Source organism: Vulpes lagopus, chromosome 15 (assembly GCF_018345385.1).
Source record: "Vulpes lagopus strain Blue_001 chromosome 15, ASM1834538v1, whole genome shotgun sequence".
Taxonomy (NCBI): Eukaryota; Metazoa; Chordata; class Mammalia; order Carnivora; family Canidae; genus Vulpes; species Vulpes lagopus.
Genome location: NC_054838.1, coordinates 26,079,259 through 26,098,294, shown reverse-complemented (window position 1 = coordinate 26,098,294; position 19,036 = coordinate 26,079,259). Strand labels below are relative to the sequence as shown.

General features: G+C 43.3%; 1 protein-coding gene across 7 annotated transcripts in view; it reads left to right on the top strand.

Annotated features, from left to right (window-relative positions):
- The window catches only part of XRRA1 (X-ray radiation resistance associated 1), an 85,097-nt gene that overhangs the window by 36,930 nt on the left and 29,131 nt on the right, over positions 1-19,036 (top strand). For 5 of the 7 annotated variants that reach the window (XM_041729727.1, XM_041729723.1, XM_041729725.1 and 2 more), the window contains 6 exons: positions 138-355; positions 4,891-4,931; positions 8,270-8,395; positions 15,122-15,215; positions 15,959-16,074; positions 17,787-18,131. In XM_041729727.1, coding sequence (XP_041585661.1) covers positions 138-355; positions 4,891-4,931; positions 8,270-8,395; positions 15,122-15,215; positions 15,959-16,074; positions 17,787-18,131 — 940 coding nt within the window. The remainder of the gene's footprint in view (positions 1-137; positions 356-4,890; positions 4,932-8,269; positions 8,396-15,121; positions 15,216-15,958; positions 16,075-17,786; positions 18,132-19,036) is intronic. The other 2 variants (XM_041729728.1, XM_041729726.1) reach the window with 2 other exon arrangements.

The window sequence follows — 19,036 nt, the reverse complement described above, 5'->3', positions numbered from 1 at the left end:
TAAGTCACTGGCTCAAGGTCACACCAGAAGAGTAAGTGTCCGAAGTCTGAGTCCATTTCTTTCCCTAAAGTTGCTTGGTAAATGTCCCTGAGGTATCATTATTGCTGTGATTCTGTATTCATTTTCCTTAATTGAAGACTGAAGAAGTTAAGCCTGGACCAAAACAGGATTTTCCGGATCCCATACCTACAGCAATTTCAGCTTCGTGATGGGTCAGGGGACTGGGTTGGAGGCAGGGGGAATCCCCACAAAGAGCCCCAATCCATGCGGCAGCCCAAATCGTGCATATTTGAGGCCTCAGATGAGCAACCAGATTATACTGTACTGCCCATGAAGAAGGATGTTGACCGGACAGGTGAGTGATGCCCCTTGTTCCAGAGACTCTAGCCCCATGGTGGGAATAAACTTCTGACAGTTTATTCTAAAGTCCATGGCTCCCTGAGATGCTGCTGAGCTTAAGCTGCTCTGCCTGGGAAGGTGGAGGTCTCCCATGAATTACTTCACTGACTTCCTAACTGATTCTCTGTTAAGATGATTTTAAAATCCAATTAAAAGTAGATTTTTTGGGGGCAGCCCAGGTGGCTCAGCGGTTTAGCACCGCCTTCAACCCAGGGTGTGATCCTGGAGACCCCGGATCAAGTCCTGCATCAGGCTCCCTACATGGCTGCCTGTGTCTCTGCTTCTCTCTGTGTCTCTTATGAATACATAGATAAAATCTTTAAAAAAAAAAAATAGAAAAGTAGATTTTTAGGGATGCCTGCGTGGCTCAGCAGTTGGGTGGCTGCCTTTGGCTCAGGTTGTGATCCCAAGGTCTGGGATCAAGTCCCACATTGGGCTTCTGCGAAGAGCCTGCTTCTCCCTCTGCCTATGTCTCTGCCTCTCTCTCTTTATCTCTCGTGAATAAATAAATAAATCTTTTTTTTAAGTAGATTATTAAAATCTCAAATAACAAGAAACTCAGAAGTAAGACTTCCCAGAGATGGCTAATTCTGGGATGCATTTGGTGTTCTCAAGGGATTCAGGTTCTTTCCATCCCTTTTTCTGCCATCGTTGTCCTTATAGGCTGGTTCCCATAGAGATCTCAAGATCACTACAATGGTGCCAAGAATCACATCCAAATGGCAATATTAGAGGCAGAAAAAATCTCTTTAATACACGAGCATATTTCTGAATTATATATTCTGCTTTAGTGATCTGCTTATCTATTACTGTGCCAGTATCATAGTGGGTTTTCTCAATATTTATTTTAAATTGAGAAATAACCAACATAAAGTAAAAATATAGAAATATTGTGTAGAGCTTGAATTTTTACATATATACAGCCTTTTAACCACTACCCATATTACAATATAGAACATTTGCAGCATCCCATGTGATATCCTCCTAATCAGTACCTCCTCCAAGAATAATCACCATTCAGACTTCTATCACCAATGATAGGTTTTACCTGATTTGAAATTTATGAATATGGAATTATACAGCATGTGTTCTTTTGTGTCTGATTTATTTCACTCAAAATTATGTCTGTCAGACTCATTCATATTGTTGTATATTTTGGTAGTTCACTATTTTTCATTTCTCTTATGTATTCCAAGTTATTTACCCTTTTTATTATTGATAGACATTTTGGTTATTTTTAGTTTGAGGCTATTATAGATAAAACTACTATGAGTAAAAAAAAAAAAAAACTACTATGAGTATTCTTTTACATTTTTGGTGGACTTAAACAGTCATTTCTATTGGGTGTATACCCAGGAATTGCTGCATCATAGAGTATAAAAGTACATTTAACATTAGCAAAAACTGCCAAGTATTTTTCCAGTGCAGTTGTACCAATTTTCAGCCCCATATTAATTTAAGAGATTTTATTTCCAGATGTTCCATATCCTCATAAACACTTGGTAATGTCATCCTTTTTAATTCTACCTGTTTTGGGTAGGTATGCAGTGGTTTCTCATTGTTTTAATTTTCATTTAAGTGATTAATGATCTTGAGTACCTTTCATATGTTTATTGGTCACTTTGGTTTTTTTTAATATTTTTTAATTTATTTATTCATAGAGACATAGAAAGAGAGAGCGGCAGAGACACAGGCAGAGGGAGAAGCGGGCTCCATGCAGGGAGCCCGACGTGGGACTCAATCCCCGGTCTCCAAAATCACACCCCCCGGCCGCAGGCAGCGCTAAACCACTGCACCACTGGGGCTGCCCTTATTGGTCACTTTGATATCTCTTTTGAAAGTGCCTATTCAAGTCTTTTTTCCCTGTATTTAAATTGAGTTATATGCCCTTTTCTTGTTGATTTGTTTGGATTCTTTATATGTGCTCAGTACAAGTCCTTTGTAGATCTATATATTACAAAAATCTTTTTGAAGTCTATAGCTTGCTTTCTCATGTTCTCGATAATGAATTTTGATGAATAAAAGTTCTCAATTTTAATGAAGTTCATTTCAATCTTTTATGGTTAGTGTTTTTTATTTCCTATTCAAGAATTTTTTGTCTACCTCAAACCACGAAGATATTTTCCTATATTTTCTTCTGTAAGCTTGATTATTTCAGTTTTTACATTTTGATCTATGGTCTTTCTAGAAGTTTTGTATATGATGTGAAGTAGAATCAAAGTTTACTTTTTTATATGGATATCTTACTGACTCAACGCTACTTGTTGAAAAGACTATATCCTTTTCCCCACTGAGTTGTAAGAGAGGTATTATGGTAAGATAGGGTCTGTATGTGTCTAAATTACTGTAGCTTTAGGGGCGCTTGGGTAGTTGGTTGAGCATCCGACTCTAACCTCTACATGGGGCTCTGTGCTGGGCATGGAGCCTGCTTGAGGTTCTATCTTTCCCTCCCTCTGCGCCTTCCCTCACCCTGCTCATTCCCCTTTCTAAAAAAAAATAAAAATTAAAAAAAATAAAATAAAATTACTGTAGCTTTATAACACATTTTGAGAACTGATAGTGAAGTTCTCCAGCTGTGTTGTTCTTAAAAATTATTATAGCTGGGACGCCTGCATGGCTCAGTGGTTGAGCATCTGCCTTCCGCTCAGGGTGTGATCCCAGGATCCAGGGATTGAGTCCCACATTCGGCTCCCTGAATTGAGCCTGCTTCTCCTCCCTCTGCTTATGTCTCTGTGCCCTCTCTCTCTGCGTCTCATGAATAAATAAAATCTTTTTTAAAAATTAGCTATTATAAAGCCTTTGCATTTGTGTATAAATTTTAGAATCAGCTTGTCAATTTCCACACAAGATCTTGCTGGGATTTTGGTTAGAATTGTATTGATCAGGGGCATGTGGGTGGCTCAGTCAGGTGTCCAGCTCTTGATTTTGGCTCAGGTCATTTTCTCAGGGTTGTGAGATTGGGCTCTGTGCTGGGTGTGGAGCCTGTTTAAGATTCTCTTTCTCCCTTGCCCTCTGCCTCTCCTCCCCTCCTCTGCTACTCTCTCTCTCTAAAAAAATAAAAATAAAATAATTGTATTGATCCTGTAGACCAATTTAGAGAGAATTGACATCTTTACAATATTTAGTTTTCTAATGCATTAAAATAATATATTCCACCATGTGTTAGGTCATTTAAAAATTGTTCTCATCAGGGCTTTGTAGTCTTCAGTGGTGAAGTCTTACATATCTTTCATTAGATTTATTCTTAAATATTTGGCCTTTTTCAGTGCTATTGTCAATGATTTCTGCTTGTTTGTGCTAGTACATAGAAACTTTGAACTTGTATCCAGTAACCTTTCTAACCTGATCATAGGGAGAGGAAGGATATACGTTCAGGTAGAGTATACCGTGGCTCATCTTTCTAGACATGGGGGCCGTCTCCCTAGGGAGTTACTTTTCAGCAGCCACGCTTGCAACCACGGCCCATCTTCTTTCTAACTCCTACTTTGTTCCTTGTCCCATCCTCCAATCCTTTCTAGACACTTGTCATAGGAGAAGCTATTTGGGCCATGTGATGCTCCATCCCTATTCTTGTTTACTTCATTTTCATGTAACTTATATCAGTATAATATCATTAACATGTGGAAGGGGTCCCATTAGCCAGGGCAAAGGTGACTAGTGCCTACGCAGGATCCAGTTCAAGAAGATGCTTTGATTTATGGTTGAACTCAGATGTTTATTGGCTCATCTCATCCCAGTGGTGCCAAGAATGAAATCACTCCATAGCCTCTTCCTTACTACTGTGCTGCTGGTTATTCTTAGTATCTCTCCTGAATTCACTGTCTTAATACGTTCTATTTCTACTAACATAGCAAAGGGTATTTTCAAGTCCTTTGGCAGAATATCTTTTATATACATTTCTCCCTTCTAAGACAGTTGGTTTGCTTCTGATCAATACTGTCTGCCTGCACAAAAGAGCTGGCATGTTGCAAAGTCAGAAGGAAGGTCAATGTGGCTGAATTAGAGTAGGGTGGCCTGAGATAAGATTGGAGACGTAGGCAGGAGCCAGATCAGCAAGATCAGGCCTCAGAGGCCTGGCCATGGAATTATGTTTTTTTTTTTTTAAGATTTTATTTATTCATGAGAGACAGAGAGAGAGAGAGAGAGAGGAACACAGGCAGAGGGAGCAGGCTCCATGCAGGGAGCCCGATGTGGGACTCAATCCCAGGAATCAGGAATCTGGGATCACGCTCTGAGCCAAAGTCAAACACTCAACCACTGAGCCACCCAGGCGTCCCCTGGAGAAGGAGTTTTTATTTTATTCTAAGTGCAATTCACTACCTGATAAGTACCACAGCGAACTCCTCTTCCCAGTTAGCGTCAGAGAGGAGGACCAGTGAGATCCCCTCTAGAGTCACCCTCCTGTACACAGTGGCTGGGAAACCCAGACGCCAGCTTCTCTGGAGGCAGTCAGTGCTCTCACCAACCTTTGTTTTGTTTCTTTTGTTTCAGAGGTTGTATTCTCATCTTACCCTGGATTTTCAACCTCAGAGGTAGGAACTGCCTATTTTATATTTGTGTCCTTGAGTTAGAATATTAATTTTAAAAAACAAAAGTAAGCTACTGAAGCCATGAAAGGCATTTATATATATCACACTGAAAAAGCACGTTCATTGAACAGGTATATATCGAGTAGTAATGGTTTCTGCCTTAAGTGATCAAGCTGGCATGGAAGTGAGGCTGCAACCAAGACAAAGCCTTGGCACTCCCTAGTAAGAGCCCCCAAAGCTGGACTGATCCTTACCAAATACACCACCATCTAGGGTCTGTCTAATCCTTAGTGTCACAGGTTTAGATGCTTGATTTTTGTCTGCACAGAAAATTGGTTTTTCTCCCAGGGTTAGATGCTTACTAACCAAGCTCACAGGGACTGATGTGCTGTTGATTTATTTATTTACAGTAAGAAGTGCAACTACACGTTTAGTCAACCTGCATCCTTGAGAGGCAGCTCAGTATATATATATCCCCACAGATAAAACTGGGTGAGAAATTATATCAATTAACTGTTGCCACATAACCAATCCAACAATTACTGATTTAAAACAATAGCAATTTATTATTTCTCACAATTATTTGGGCTGGTTAGGTGTTCCACTGGTTTTGCCAGGGCTCATTCATGCAGCTGGTTGGTTCACTGGGGCCTGGGTTCATGGACAGCTGGTATGGCATGGCATCTATACGGAGTCTTTTTATTATGGACATCTTTACAACATGGTGGCCTTAGGGTTCAAGAAGGACAAGGGTGAATTGCAAGGCTCTGAAAGTCAAATGATGGCACTTCTGCCACATTCTATTGGTCAAAGCAAGTCATAAGTATGACAAGGCAGTTTTGATGCTCACCACCTAGAGATAGCATAGACCCCACAAATTAAAGGCACAGTCCCCAGTAAGACTGCCCTCACTTCAGACGCTAGCTGTAAGTTTGGGAGTCCCCAAGCTATCCACACTTATGACAAACTGACTATAAATTCTAGAGTTCACACCAATTTCTCAGGCTCAATAATTTGGTGAACTATGAAGTAATTCATAGAACTCAGGAAAGCACTATCACTATGATCACAGTTTTAAAGGGTACAATACAAGTAAGGACCAGCCAAATGAAAAGATGCATAATGTGAGGTCTGGGAGGGTCCCAAATGTGGAGCTTCTGTGCCCTCTCACTGTAGAATCAGGATTTGTCACCCTCCTAGCACATAAGGAAGCTCACTCAAGCCTCAGTGTCCAGAGCTTTTTTGGAGTTTCATTACATACGTATGACCGACTGAACCATTGGCCACATGATTGAACTTAATCTCTAGCCCTTCCCTCCCCTCCCCAGAGGTCAGGCTGCCTCAAAAATGCTCTCTAATCACCTGGTTGTCTTTCAGGTGTGGCCAGCCCCCATCTTGAATCATCTCATTAGCATAAGTTTAAGTGTGAACCCAGGGCTCATAGATAACAAAGGCATTCCTATCATTTAGGAATTTCCAAGAGTTTTGGAAGCTCAGTGCTAAAAACCTGGGACAAAGACCAGACAAATTCTTTATTATACAACAGCCAGTCTAGTTTCAAGGGCATAGAGATACAGACTCCACCTCTGAATGAGAGGAGCACCAAGGTCACATTGCCGAAGGTCATACGTATGGAACAGAGAAGCTTGTGACCGTTAAACAGTCTGCCACAAAAGTCAAAGACAATTGGTAGGTTGTTCAGTGCTCAGATCCCAACTCTCTGGCATCTGAGAATGTAGACAGTGTGTTAGATGGTTGAGATTTGTAGTGGCCTTGTTTTGTCAGGTGTGTATGTATCCCTCATGCCCTCGGGTCAGGACACTTATGCCCCTGGATAGTGCTAGATACCACTGAGCCTCACTCTCTGGCTCTTTTTTTTCTGTATTACAGTCTGAATCGCCCTCTTCCGGGTCTCACAGCCTTGCTCCAAATAGGGAATTGCACAGTGGAGGATACTGCCTTCCCAGACTGCCACCACTTTCCACTCTGGCCTCTTGTAGATTGCATTTGGATCGCCTGGAGAGGAGAGTTCTAGAAATTCCCAAGCATGATCACTAGTTTTTGTTTTACTCACCCATGACTCACCTGCCCCATTCATGTGGGTATACAAGTTGGACCCTAGGAGGGCACAAAATATGTAACTCCAAGTCGGTGCTCCACTAATGTTCACTGAATGAACAAGTGAAATTTAAGTGACTTGCTCAAGATTACACAGCAATGAATGGAGCTTAGAACAGAATCTAGTTCATTTGAATCCAGTTAGTAGCCCAGCATCTACCCTGTAACTTCTTTTGGTCCCATCTAGCTTAAGGAATCAGTGAGTGAACCAAGTCAGGCATGGTTAACCCGGTACCTTCTACTTTGTGCTAAATGAAACATGTTGATCCTGATGCAGGCTGGGTTGTGCTAAAAAAACCACGACCTTATAAGTGACCTGGGTATACCAGGTCACGTTCAGGTCCAAAGGCTTGCTGGAAGTCATCCAGGATTTAACTATTGGTTTATTCTGGAATGAAAAGTCTCCATTGTAGGATGTGAACTAGCCCATCAGAGCAGGTACTCAAGGCTCAGGTCTCTTGTGCTTTCCACCTTCCTACTAGGAAAAGCCCCCTTTAAAATGCAAGCATCTGCTCAATTGGATGAGTGTGCAACTCTTGATCTCAGGTTTGCTAGTTCAAGCCCCACAATGGGTATGGAGATTACTTAAAAATAAAACAATCTGGGTAACCCAGGTACCTCAGCGGTTTAGCACCGCCTTCAGCCCAGGGTGTGGTCCTGGAGACTCAGGATTGAGTCCCACGTCAGGCTTCCTGCATGGAATGGCGTCTGCTTCTCCCTCTGCCTGTGTCTGTGCCCTGCCCCCCTCTCTTTCTGTCTCTCATGAATAAATAAATTAAATCATAAAAAAAATAAAACAATCCTTAAAAAAAATAAGTAAAATAAAATGCAAGCACTGCTCTTTGCCTTTTGAAGAAATTCTAGCCCAACTGTAGTGAAGGGCCATTTCAGAATAAGCTGCTATAATACAGAAAGTGATAGGTGGAAGAAAAGAGCTTCTGATGTCTATACCTCTGTTATATTATCATTTGGCCTCAGAGAACCTGAAACTGGAACTCTGGGTGCCAGAGAACTAGCTCATTATGTGACCTCAGAGAACTTGGAACCAGAACTCTGGGCCTTTGGTAACATCCCCTATTACGATCCTAGATGTCTCTTTTAGCCAAGCCTCTCTAGAGTGGTCATTCTTTCCATCACCCTCCGTAAGAAGGGTCTGCTGACCCTTGGCAGCATTTAGCTTGTTATCAGCAGGACGCTTTGACATAGACCTTTTTTCCTTCTAGGCAACCAAGGTACGTGCATTTCCTCCCATATTCGAGATTCTTCCTGTGAAGTCACTGAAGATCAGGAACCAGACGCTGGCCCCGCCCTTTCCAGAGCTGAGGTACCTTAGCCTGGCCTACAACAAGGTGATTCTTCTCTTGCTTCTGTACCAATTTCCTCAGGGGCACAGTTGGGAGGTTGGGATGCAATGTGCTCCGGCCTGAGGTCAGCCCTACAATTCCCAATATTACAGATATGTGGGCTCTAGAATTCTCAGGGTGAGGGAAGTGGAGAGAGTGCAGGCCAGGGCAGGAGTCCATCCATTCAGTCACAGATATTTATTGAATACCACGTGCCAGATTCTATATTATGTACGAGGTATATAGCTATGCAAAGAAAGATTGGGCCTCTTGTTTTTTGGAGCTTATCACCCATAGGGAAGACTGATACAGGACAAACGGTCTTTCTATAAACATGCTTAATGTTATGAAGAAATTTATAGTACTATAAAGTGTGACAAGGGCAGTCTAACCTAATATTTGGGATCAAGGAAGGTTCTTAAGAGAGGGGTTAAGTGAGGTGAAGTGTGAGGAAAGAGTGAAATGAGAAATGTTCTAGCCTATGGGAACAGCAGATGTAAAGTCCATGGGACAAATTTAACATCTTTCTCCTTCATGTTTTATGTTAACATATTTTCCAATATCCATGTGCTGATTGACTTCTATAAACTGCATCAGCTGAGCTGTACTCAAGTCTGAAGTGTAGGCAACTTTTAAGGTACTCTGATTACATTCCTTCTAAGGCAAGCAGTTGGTACAGCCAAACTTCCCAAGTGTTTTCTTCCTAAGAGTTTTATAATTTTAGCTTTGACATTCAAGACTTTGATCCGATTTGAGTTTATCTTTATATGTGGTGTGAGAAAGGTGTCCAGCTTCATTCTTTTGTATGTGGATATGCAGTTTCCTCAACACCATTGATCAAAGACTATTCTTTACCCATTGAATGGTCTTCTCACCCTTGTCAGTAATAAGTGGACCATAGATATGTTATGAGTCCCTCTTTTATTCTTGAAATTGGTCATTTGTATCTTTTATTGATCCAAAATAGAAGTTATCCCTTCTATTGACTTTAAAAAAAAAAAACTAACTGCTGATTTCATTGGGTTTCTCTACTTATCTGTTTTCCCATTTCATTGATTTCTGCTCATAACTTGATTTCTGTCCTACTCACATGAGTTTAATTTGTTCCTCTCTTTCTAGTTTCCTAACTGGTATAATTTTAGATCATTGATTTAGACCTTTTTCTTCTTTTAAACATAAGCATATAAAGCTATAAACTTTTTCTCTAAGTACTGTTTTCGCTGCATCCTACAAATTATGATTTGTGTTTTTATTTTCATTCTATTAAACTTTTAAAATTCTTGTTGTGGTTTCTTCTTTTTCCCATGAGTTGTTTAGGTAAGTGAAATGCTTCATTTCCAAATATATGGAGATCTTCTAGATGTCTTATTATTTCTACTTTAATTCTTTTGGTGTTAGATAAGATAACCTGTAAGATTTCATTCTTCTGGGATGCCTGGCTGGCTCAGTGGTTGGGCGCCTGCCTTCAGCTCAGGTCGTGATCCTGGGATCTGGGATCCATCTGCATTGGGCTCCCTGTGGGGAGCCTGCTTCTTCTGCCTGTGTCTCTGCCTCTCTCTCAGTCTGTGTCTCTCATGAATAAATAAATAAATCTTTTTTAAAAAAGATTTTAAAAAATAAAATAAAAATAAAACACAAAATAAAATAAAAAGATTTCATTTTTCTGATATCTATTAAAACTTGTTTTATGTCCCATCCTATATTCTATCTTGGTAAATGTTCTGTATACACTTCTTAAAAATGTGTATTCTGGAGTTTGAGGGAATAGTATTCTATAAATATCAATTAAGTTATGGTAGTTGGTATTATAACTCAGATCATTTCTGTATTATTGTTTGTCTCTTTGTTTTACCAATATCTAGAGCAACATATTAACTCCACTCTCTGTGTGAATCTATTTATTTCTTCCTCTAGTTCTGTCAGTTTTTGCTGCATGTATTTTGAAGTTTTACTACCAGGTACATAAACACTTAGAATTTTTATATCTACCTGATGTGTTGATCCTTTTATTATTATGATTTGTCTCCCTGTGCCTTGAACAAAATTTCTTGTCTTGATATATGTATGTCTTGCTTGATTTTAATATAGATACACAACTTTCTTATACTTGCTATTTACATAGTCTCTGTCCTTTTACTTTCAACCTCTTTACATTTTTGTATTTCAAGTCTGTCTCTTTGGGACAGCATATAGTTGGTTCTTGCTGGGATATCAGAATGTTTTTCTCTGTGTTCCTGCTCTGTCCTCAGCTTGCAGCCTTCCCTGTGCTCCTGTACTTCAGGAAGATTTATCTCCACTAAACCACTGGAGTGGGGATCCCTGAGTGACGCAGTGGTTTAGCGCCTGCCTTTGGCCCAGGGCGCGATCCTGGAGACCCGGGATCGAATCCCACGTCGGGCTCCCAGAGCATGGAGCCTGCTTCTCCCTCTGCCTGTGTCTCTGCCTCTCTCTCTCTCTTTCTCTCTCTCTGTGTGTGTGACTATCATAAATAAATAAAAATTAAAAAAAAATTTAAACCACTGGAGTTCCTCTTGCCCAGCAGGAGACTGTTTTTACTTGTTACCTTGTGCTTGCTTGTCTGGTGGTAGAGGGCCAAAGGGAAGGCCCAGCCCCACTCTTAAGTAGACCCTGGGTTCCTGTGTCTTAAGGATGGGCATTCTCAACAGTCCCACCCCTCTGCAAGCAGTCTGAGACCTGTCAGGCAGTGGGCCCAGGTTGGTTTCCTGCCACTACCCAGGGAGCAGCAGGTTTTAGTTTTTTCCCTCTCCCAGATGCAGGACCTGGGGCCTGACAGGGATTGCTGACCTCCCTCAGAAACTTCAGTCTTGGGTGGCTCAAGTCATGATCCTGGGGTCCTGGGATCAAACCCTGCATCAGGCTCCTTGCAGGGAGCCTGCTTCTTCCTCTGTCTATGTCTCTGCCTCTCTATGTGTGTCTCTCATGAATAAATAAATAAAATCTTTTTAAAAAAGAAAAGAAACTTCAGGCTTTTGTTCCCTAGGGACAGGGGTGCCTTTCTGACAGTGGCAGTGGCCCTCTTCCTCCAGGCCTACACCCCAGGGACAGCTTTCTCCAGTCTTGCTCCCTGATTCCAGTCTTCTGCATATAAGTAGCCATGAATTCTCCTTCTGTCTGCAGCTTTTGAGAGTTCTTTTCTCCTGTGCTAGCCCATACTTAGCCTTTAGCAACTCATTCTTCCAGTTGTTTATATGGCACTTGCCATTTCTTCCTCCCATGTTCTGCCACATGTGGGGTGGGCCAGTGTTCGTGTCCCATCTCTCGTTGGAGGTGCCTTTCTTTCCTTAGATTTCAGTCCACATAATTGCCCTGAGACCCTAGCTCTCTGTTAGATGCAAGAAAAGTTATGATGTTATAGGTTATTCTCTGTTTTCTTGTTGTTAGGAGAGGAGCAATACTCTATTTTTCTGCATGCCTACTTGAGGGGTTTTTTTGTTTTTTGTTTAAGATTTTATTTATTTATTCATGAGAGACACAGAGAGGGAAAGACATAGGCAGAGGGAGAAGCAGGCTCCCTGTGGGAAGCCTGACTCAGGACTTGATCCCAGGACCCTGGGATCATGACCTGAGTCAAAGGCAGATGCTCAACCACTGAGCCACCCAGGCACCCCTAACTATCAGTTTTAATTATAACTGTCTTCAACTTTTTAGTCGCCTGATTTGGGGTTTTTAAAATTTTATATATTTATTTATTCATGAGAGACACAGAAAGGCCGAGATATAGGCAGAGGGAGAGCCAGGCTCCTTGCATGGAGCCTGTTGTGGGACTCAATCCCAGGACTCCGGGATCACAACCTGAGCCAAAGTTAGACAGATACTCAACCACTGATCCATCCAGGTGCCCTTTACCCATCTGATTTAGATGATTAGATTTTGTATCCTGACAAAATTAAATTTAACCCCCCCATTCTGTTTTGAGTGCTTCTTGACCATCTGATTTACATATAAGAGACACTGCACCCACCCTCTTTAACTACTATTTTATAATTATTTATCAACATATATTAAACTTCTTTGTAGGTTCATCCTCCTTCCCTCTTTCCCTAAAGTCTAGATAAGAATTCAGCAAACGCTTTCTATAAAGAGCCAGATAAATATATTACTCTGTCACAACTACTCAACTCTGTCCTTGTAGCACAAAGGGCAATATGTAAATGGATGAGCATGGCAGTGTTCCGATGAAACTTTATTAAGCAGATGGGAGGATGAATTTGTCCCACAGGCTTTATCTGCTGACCTTGGTTTTTGTATAGCCTTTAAGCTAAGACTGAGTCTTAGATTTTTAAATGGTTGAAAAAATCAAAAGGAAGATAATACTTCATGACACATTAAAATTATACAAAATTCAAATTTCAGAGTCCATAACTAAAGTTTTGTTGGAAAAGAGCCATCACACTTATTTATGAATTGTCTCTGGGTGTTTTTATGCTATAACACCACAGTTGAGTAGTTGCAGCACAGATGGTATGGCCTGTAAAGCCTAAAACATTTACTCTTTGGTCCTTGACAGAAAAGGTGTGTCAAATCCTGACCTAGAGGAGCAAATGTTAGAGTTGCTTGAGGCCTGCTCCTGGTCCCTTCTCTCCTCTCACTTTGGACTCTCTCCCCAGGGATAGCTTCACATGCCCACTAGCCCATGAATGGTGGCTCACAAATTTATAATTCCAAAACAAACCCTCTTGTATACTCCAGGCCAGTATATCTACTGCCTCCCTGGATCTCTACTGGGAGGTCTCAAAGGTACCTCCGAAGTACATGTATCCCAAGTGAATTAATGATCTTCGAATTTGAGGTTCTTCCGTTTCCCTGTATCTTAGAGAATAGCTCCATCGTGGGTGCAGTTTGCTCAAGCCAAAATCTGGCTGTCGTCTTTAATGTTTCTCCTTTGCATCCCTCCTCACCCCATGCATCTAATCTGTGACCAGGTCTTGTCCTATTTAGGTCCTCATATTTCTGAAGATCCATGTAATAGATTCCCAGGGACCAAGATCTTTCTAGCTTTTGGCTGGTCCCTATTTGCATCTCCAGCCTCATTTTCCTTCTGGTGTTAATCAAAGTGGCCTTTTTACGTCCCTCCAACAGGCTTTCCTCCTCCTTCCTGTGAGGCCTTTCACACATTGTTCTTTGCATGGAACACGTTAGGAGGAGCACTCACTGCACCATGAACTGCTGCCACACACTTTAAATACCCAGTGACCTCACACAGTAGAAGTCTATTTCTTGCTTTCACAAAATCCATTGTCAGTATTCCAGGTAGTTTGATGGCCTCAAACATGATCTTCCAGAGACCCAGGTCGCTCCTGGCTGTGGCTCTGTCATCCCATAGGACTTTAAGGGGATTTTATTGACTCCTCTGCATCTGGTAGATAGATGGCTGAGCAGGGGAGAGGGGTGAGAAATGTAGAGGATCACATAGGAGATTTCAAATGGGCTATGACAAGAAATGATCCCTTTCACCATGGTTGCCTATAACATGAATCACATGATTGTATCTAGCTGCCTGGGAGGCATGAAGATAGGCTACCTGTGTGCCTAGAAATTAGAGGAAACGATTTTGGTGTCCCTACCTCCTCCTCATCCTTCAAATCTCAGGGAAGCCTTCCCTATCTCCCTGCCTGGACCAAATCACCCTAGGATTTCACACACCCTCTCTTGTGGCACCAATCACAGCTGTAGAGCTACATCCTTCACATTACTATTTCAATGTGTGTTTCCCACTAGGCAGTGCTCCTAGAGGACAGTTCTAGCTGTTTAGCTCATTTCCAACCCAGTTCTTGGCATATGTAGGCATTTATTAATATTTACTGATTGGATGAACACAAAGGAAAGAGAATGAATGGCTAATTGCCCAGTGGGCATAGAGTGCTACCCACTGGGGCTCCAGAAGAAGCTAAACCAAAGGGCCCACCCTCTCACAGTCCTCAGGCCTTATTGCCTTCCACGGGTCCTGAGTCCGATCCAGTAACTTTCAGTGTGCCCAGGCATCTAAAAGGCCCCTGCCCCACCCTCGGCCCTTTTGATACTGTTCTACTGCTAACAGGCACCCTCCCAAGGGTGTTCCAACCACTCTGCTCAACAAAGATTGGGTATTTTTCACCCTTCAGAGGCTGGCCTCATGGTGGTAGAGCAGTCCCTGGGTCTAGACAATGTGAGGTCTTCCTTATCATTAGTTCTGCTTATGCCTTAGATGAATGTGCTCCCCCCCCAACTGCCTGCCCGCTGTCCCTCCCCAGCTCAGTTTCCAGGACAGGCTTTAACGAAAGAGACCATCAGGAATGCTGTTGACGGGCTGGTGGAGTGTGTAGAGGTTATGTTGAGGAAGGCACAATATCAGACACGTTGTATCCTGAGGTCAAAGTCTATGCCCTGCCAAACTTCTAGACTCCCTGTGGGACACTATCTACATGTTTTTGTTCCTTTTTTGTCACCAACATCTTTCAAGGCAACTTTCTGGTGTGGAGAAGGAAAAACAGTTCTTAACTTTCAAATATGAAAAGTAATGTGGAATTTCAGACAGGATCCTGATTCTGTGGGTGTGAGTGGGTAAAACTGCAGGATAGACACTGGCCAGCACTGAGTCTGAGCATAGCAGCATCACTTACCCGACTGCACTGAAGCCCCAGTAAGCACACAGCCCTGCAGTGTGGGGCCTGGTGGCACTGGGACAGAGGTGGGGCAGTGTTGACCTGAAGCTCTTCCCTGTGTTCCTTACAGATCGCAAAGGAAGATGCCATCCTGCCAGTAGCTCTTTTCCCGTCTCTCTGCGAGCTCATCTTTCATAACAACCCCCTGGTGGCCCATACACGAGGTATGGTGCCTGCAAACCTGCACCCCCATCCTGGTGGCCAGGGGCAGTCTGGGCACCCTCAACCCCACCTCATCGATGCTGAGCCCTGGGCTCTGCTCTGTGTCATGGGTGGACAAAGTTCATGGTACATTTGGGGATGGAGAGAACAACACACTGCTGAGCACCTGCTCTGTACCAGCTTATCTGACAGCAACCCTGTGAGGCAGGCATCATTGTCCCCATGCTCAGCGAAGGATTCTGAGGACCAGGGAGGTTCATGATCTACATATGGTCCCACAGCAAGAAAGAGGCAGAGCTGGGAATGGAATACAGAATTAGCTAGATCCTGCATGAGATCTTTAAGTGACTCCCAGCTTTGTTGAACAGGTCTGTTGTGGCCTCACTTCCTACTCCCCAGCTGTGAGTGCAAGGCCCTCCCCTCCCAGAGCATCATGGGTGCAGTGGATGCTACATCGGCATGACACTTTGGAGGCACATTAGAATCCTAGGTCCTAGTGTGACATCAACAGAATTCTCACCCTTGCTTTGCACCATCCTTATTGCCTTGGGCAAATTTCTTAACTTCTCTGTGCTTCAGTTTCCTCACCTATTGAATGGAAATGATATAGGTACCTATCTCTTGGGGTTGGTGTGGGAATGATACAAGTTAATACATGTCTGGCAGTTTGAACAGTGTTGGACACATAGTAAGACCCTAGTAAATATCCATTGATAGTAACTGTACTTCCCCATCATGGCTCCAGGGATCCCTCCACTGCTGAAAAGCTTCCTCCATGAGCGGCTGGGGATCCACTTGATTCGAAGGAAGATAGTAAAAGCTAAGCATCATATTTTGATGCCTCGGAAGGACTCATGGAAGGTAAGTCCTCAGGCAGGACTGCCAAGCCCGGAGGAAGTGGAGCCCGTCTTAATGGATGTGAACTGACCTGGGGAGAGAGTGCCCTTTCACACTCATCATGGATTCCTTCTGTTGGGTCTGTAGTACTGGCATTGTCTTCTTTCCACATCTGTTACATACAGATAAACCCAGAAGGGACAAGACACTCATGGAATCCTACCCCCAACTTTTACAGAGAAACTGAGGCCCCAAGAAGGAGCTGTGATGTAGGGGAGAAACCAGTCTGAAGACCCAGGGATGAGCCTGGTGTCATCCCTTTCCATGGCTGCCTAAACTTGAGCAAGAGCTTCACTCTCTGAGCTTCAGCTTCTCAACTCCAAGCTTCCTTCAATCTAGAAAAGCATTAGATAGAAAAATGTGTGGTAAACCCTCAAGCCCATACCTGCGTGAGTTCTAACCATGTGTAAGAGTCATGAATGGCTGCACCTGGCCTAGAATACACATCTGCCTCTGTCTCAGGAAGCATTTCCTTATGTTGAGAGCAATCTGCTCCCCCAAACCAGTGGTCTTAGACTTGCCTCTGGGATGCTGTAGAGTAAGTCACATCTCTCCTTCATCTGAAGGATTGCAGAAATTTCTGTGAAATACTCCTCCTTCCTGAACTTCAGCCTTCCTATAACTAAAAGCTAGACTGGGCATTGCTGATCTCAAAAGTTAAATAGCTATTCCCTTTCTACCCCTTATGCAGCCTGTCTCTGTCCAGCCAAACTAGTCTGTAGCCCTTAGAAGACCAGAGCAGGATTAAAAGCCAGAAATAGATAGAATTTCAAAAGGTTTCTGTCATCTTTCCCTTGCTTGTTGCCTCTAAGAATTGGACTGTCTTCTTTCCATTAGCCAGCCTGAGAGGGGTGCAGTCAGAGTGAGCCAGATGCTAAGTCCATAATCCTCTCTCCCAGGACAGTGGGCTTTTGCTAATTAATTAAGGAAGCTGAGAATTACAACAGGAAAGAAATTATTTCCTTGGCTCTGAACTCTGATAGAGATTTGCCTTATAAAACTCCATAAGGTACCTGGGTGGCTCAGTTGGTTAAGCACCTGCCTTCAGCTCAGGTCGTGATCCCGGGGTCCTGGGATTGAGCCCCACATCTGGCTCCCTGCTCAATGGGGAACCTGCTTCTCCCTTTCCCACTGCCTGCTGCTGCTCCTGCTTGTGTCCTCTTTCTCTCTGTCAAATAAATAAAATCTTAAAAAAAAAAAAAAAAAGAAAGAAACCTCAAAAATATAGGGACCAGCATCCTGAAAGGGACCTGGTGCTGCTGCCTCCCAGAAGGCACAGGACCATCTCCTCCAAGCCTTCCTAGGAGGAAAGTCGAGGGTACTATGTTAAACCTCAATCAGGAGAATACGGCTATTGAGAGCCAGAGAAAGTAATATGATCAGGGATATAGAATGAGGCAGAGCCCAGGATGGAAATCAGATAGTCTAGGCTCTGCCACCAAATAATTCTGTGACCTTGGACAAGTCATTTTACCTCTCTATGCCCTGGTATAAATAAAGCAACATGTACAGGGCACATTGTAGATGCCCAGTTAGTGTGATTTGTCTCCCTCCCTCTGCCTATGAGCCCTCATCCAGTACTCTGATCACTGTACCAACTAGCCTTAGTCTAGTGAGGTCCAGAAGGAGAGATTCTGATTAGGAAGCAAACCAATCTAGCCTTTCTCCTTTGACAGGTAAAAACCCAAGTCCCAAAGGTGCCAAAGCAGCCTCTAATTCTCCATCATCCACCTGTGACCATAGTCAAGTCTTCCTCAAAGGAGATGCTAGAGTCTGATGCTGGGCCAACTAAAGAGCCATTGGCTGCCAGAAGCAGTCCTCTGGAGCAGATGCCTGTCGAAGGCCTGGAGGGCCTTTCCCTGTCCCACCGGACCTTCGTGCCATTGCCTCCCATCTGCTCTGATTCCACCGTGCATAGTGAAGAGACCACATCCCAAGAGAGTGACAGACCCGGCCACCTCAGCCCGGAACAGCCATCAGACGAGGACACCAAGAGCATGGAGTCCATATTCTTGACCCAGGTGCCTGGTTCCCCTTCCCCTGCCTTGTTCCTAGCTTCTAGGGGCTTTTGCACAACCCTGGCATTGCTGGATTGCTGTGGGCAGCCAGAAGTAAGCCCAGACCGGCCCAGAAACCAGAAGAAAGCACCCCTAACAGGACCTGCAAACCCCTCTGAGAGATCTGTTGAGCCAATACTACTGGTGGGGAGATCCGTGGAGATAAGTCATGGTCCTGTGGCACAGACAGCATCTGGGGTCTGGCTGGGGCATGGTTCTGATTGGTTTCTTGGAAGGTTTGCAGCTGCCTCTGCCTATCTGTATAAGGTCACATGAATTCTGCTGCTGCCTCGGAATACAGGGAATACAGATGGGCGAGACAAAGATCCTGTCCTTGAGAAGTCCTCAGTCTGATGAAGTTGTGCATGCAGTCAGTGCTGAGACCAAGGAAAACCCAGGGGCTGGGAGCCTGGAGGAAAGAAGGGTCCTCTGCCCAGACCAGGAGGGCTCCTGAAAGATGTTCCTTCCAGTTAGCTGATCTTTGCAGGCTGAGTAGGCAGTGACAAGGTGAAAACATGGACGGGAAGGGCATCCTGGGCAGAGCAAACAGCATGAAGCAGGCTACAGAGGACAGAAATTTAAGTGGCATGTGCCACTTAATGGTTCAGTGTCTGAACCACAAATGGTTCAGTGTCTGGGCAGCAGAAGGGTGACATGTAGGAAAAGGAAACTATGAGGCTAGAAGAGATGGCAGGGTCCCTCAAATTTTGTCATTGTACTGTTGCCTTTCCTCATCTCTGTACCTCCAGTCTCACCTCTCTGGGCTTCCACATCTTTCCAAAATGTCCATGCATGCATTTATGTTGGACTCCATCCCTTTTTTATTTTTTATTTATTTTTTTAAAGACTTTGTTTATTTATTCATAGAC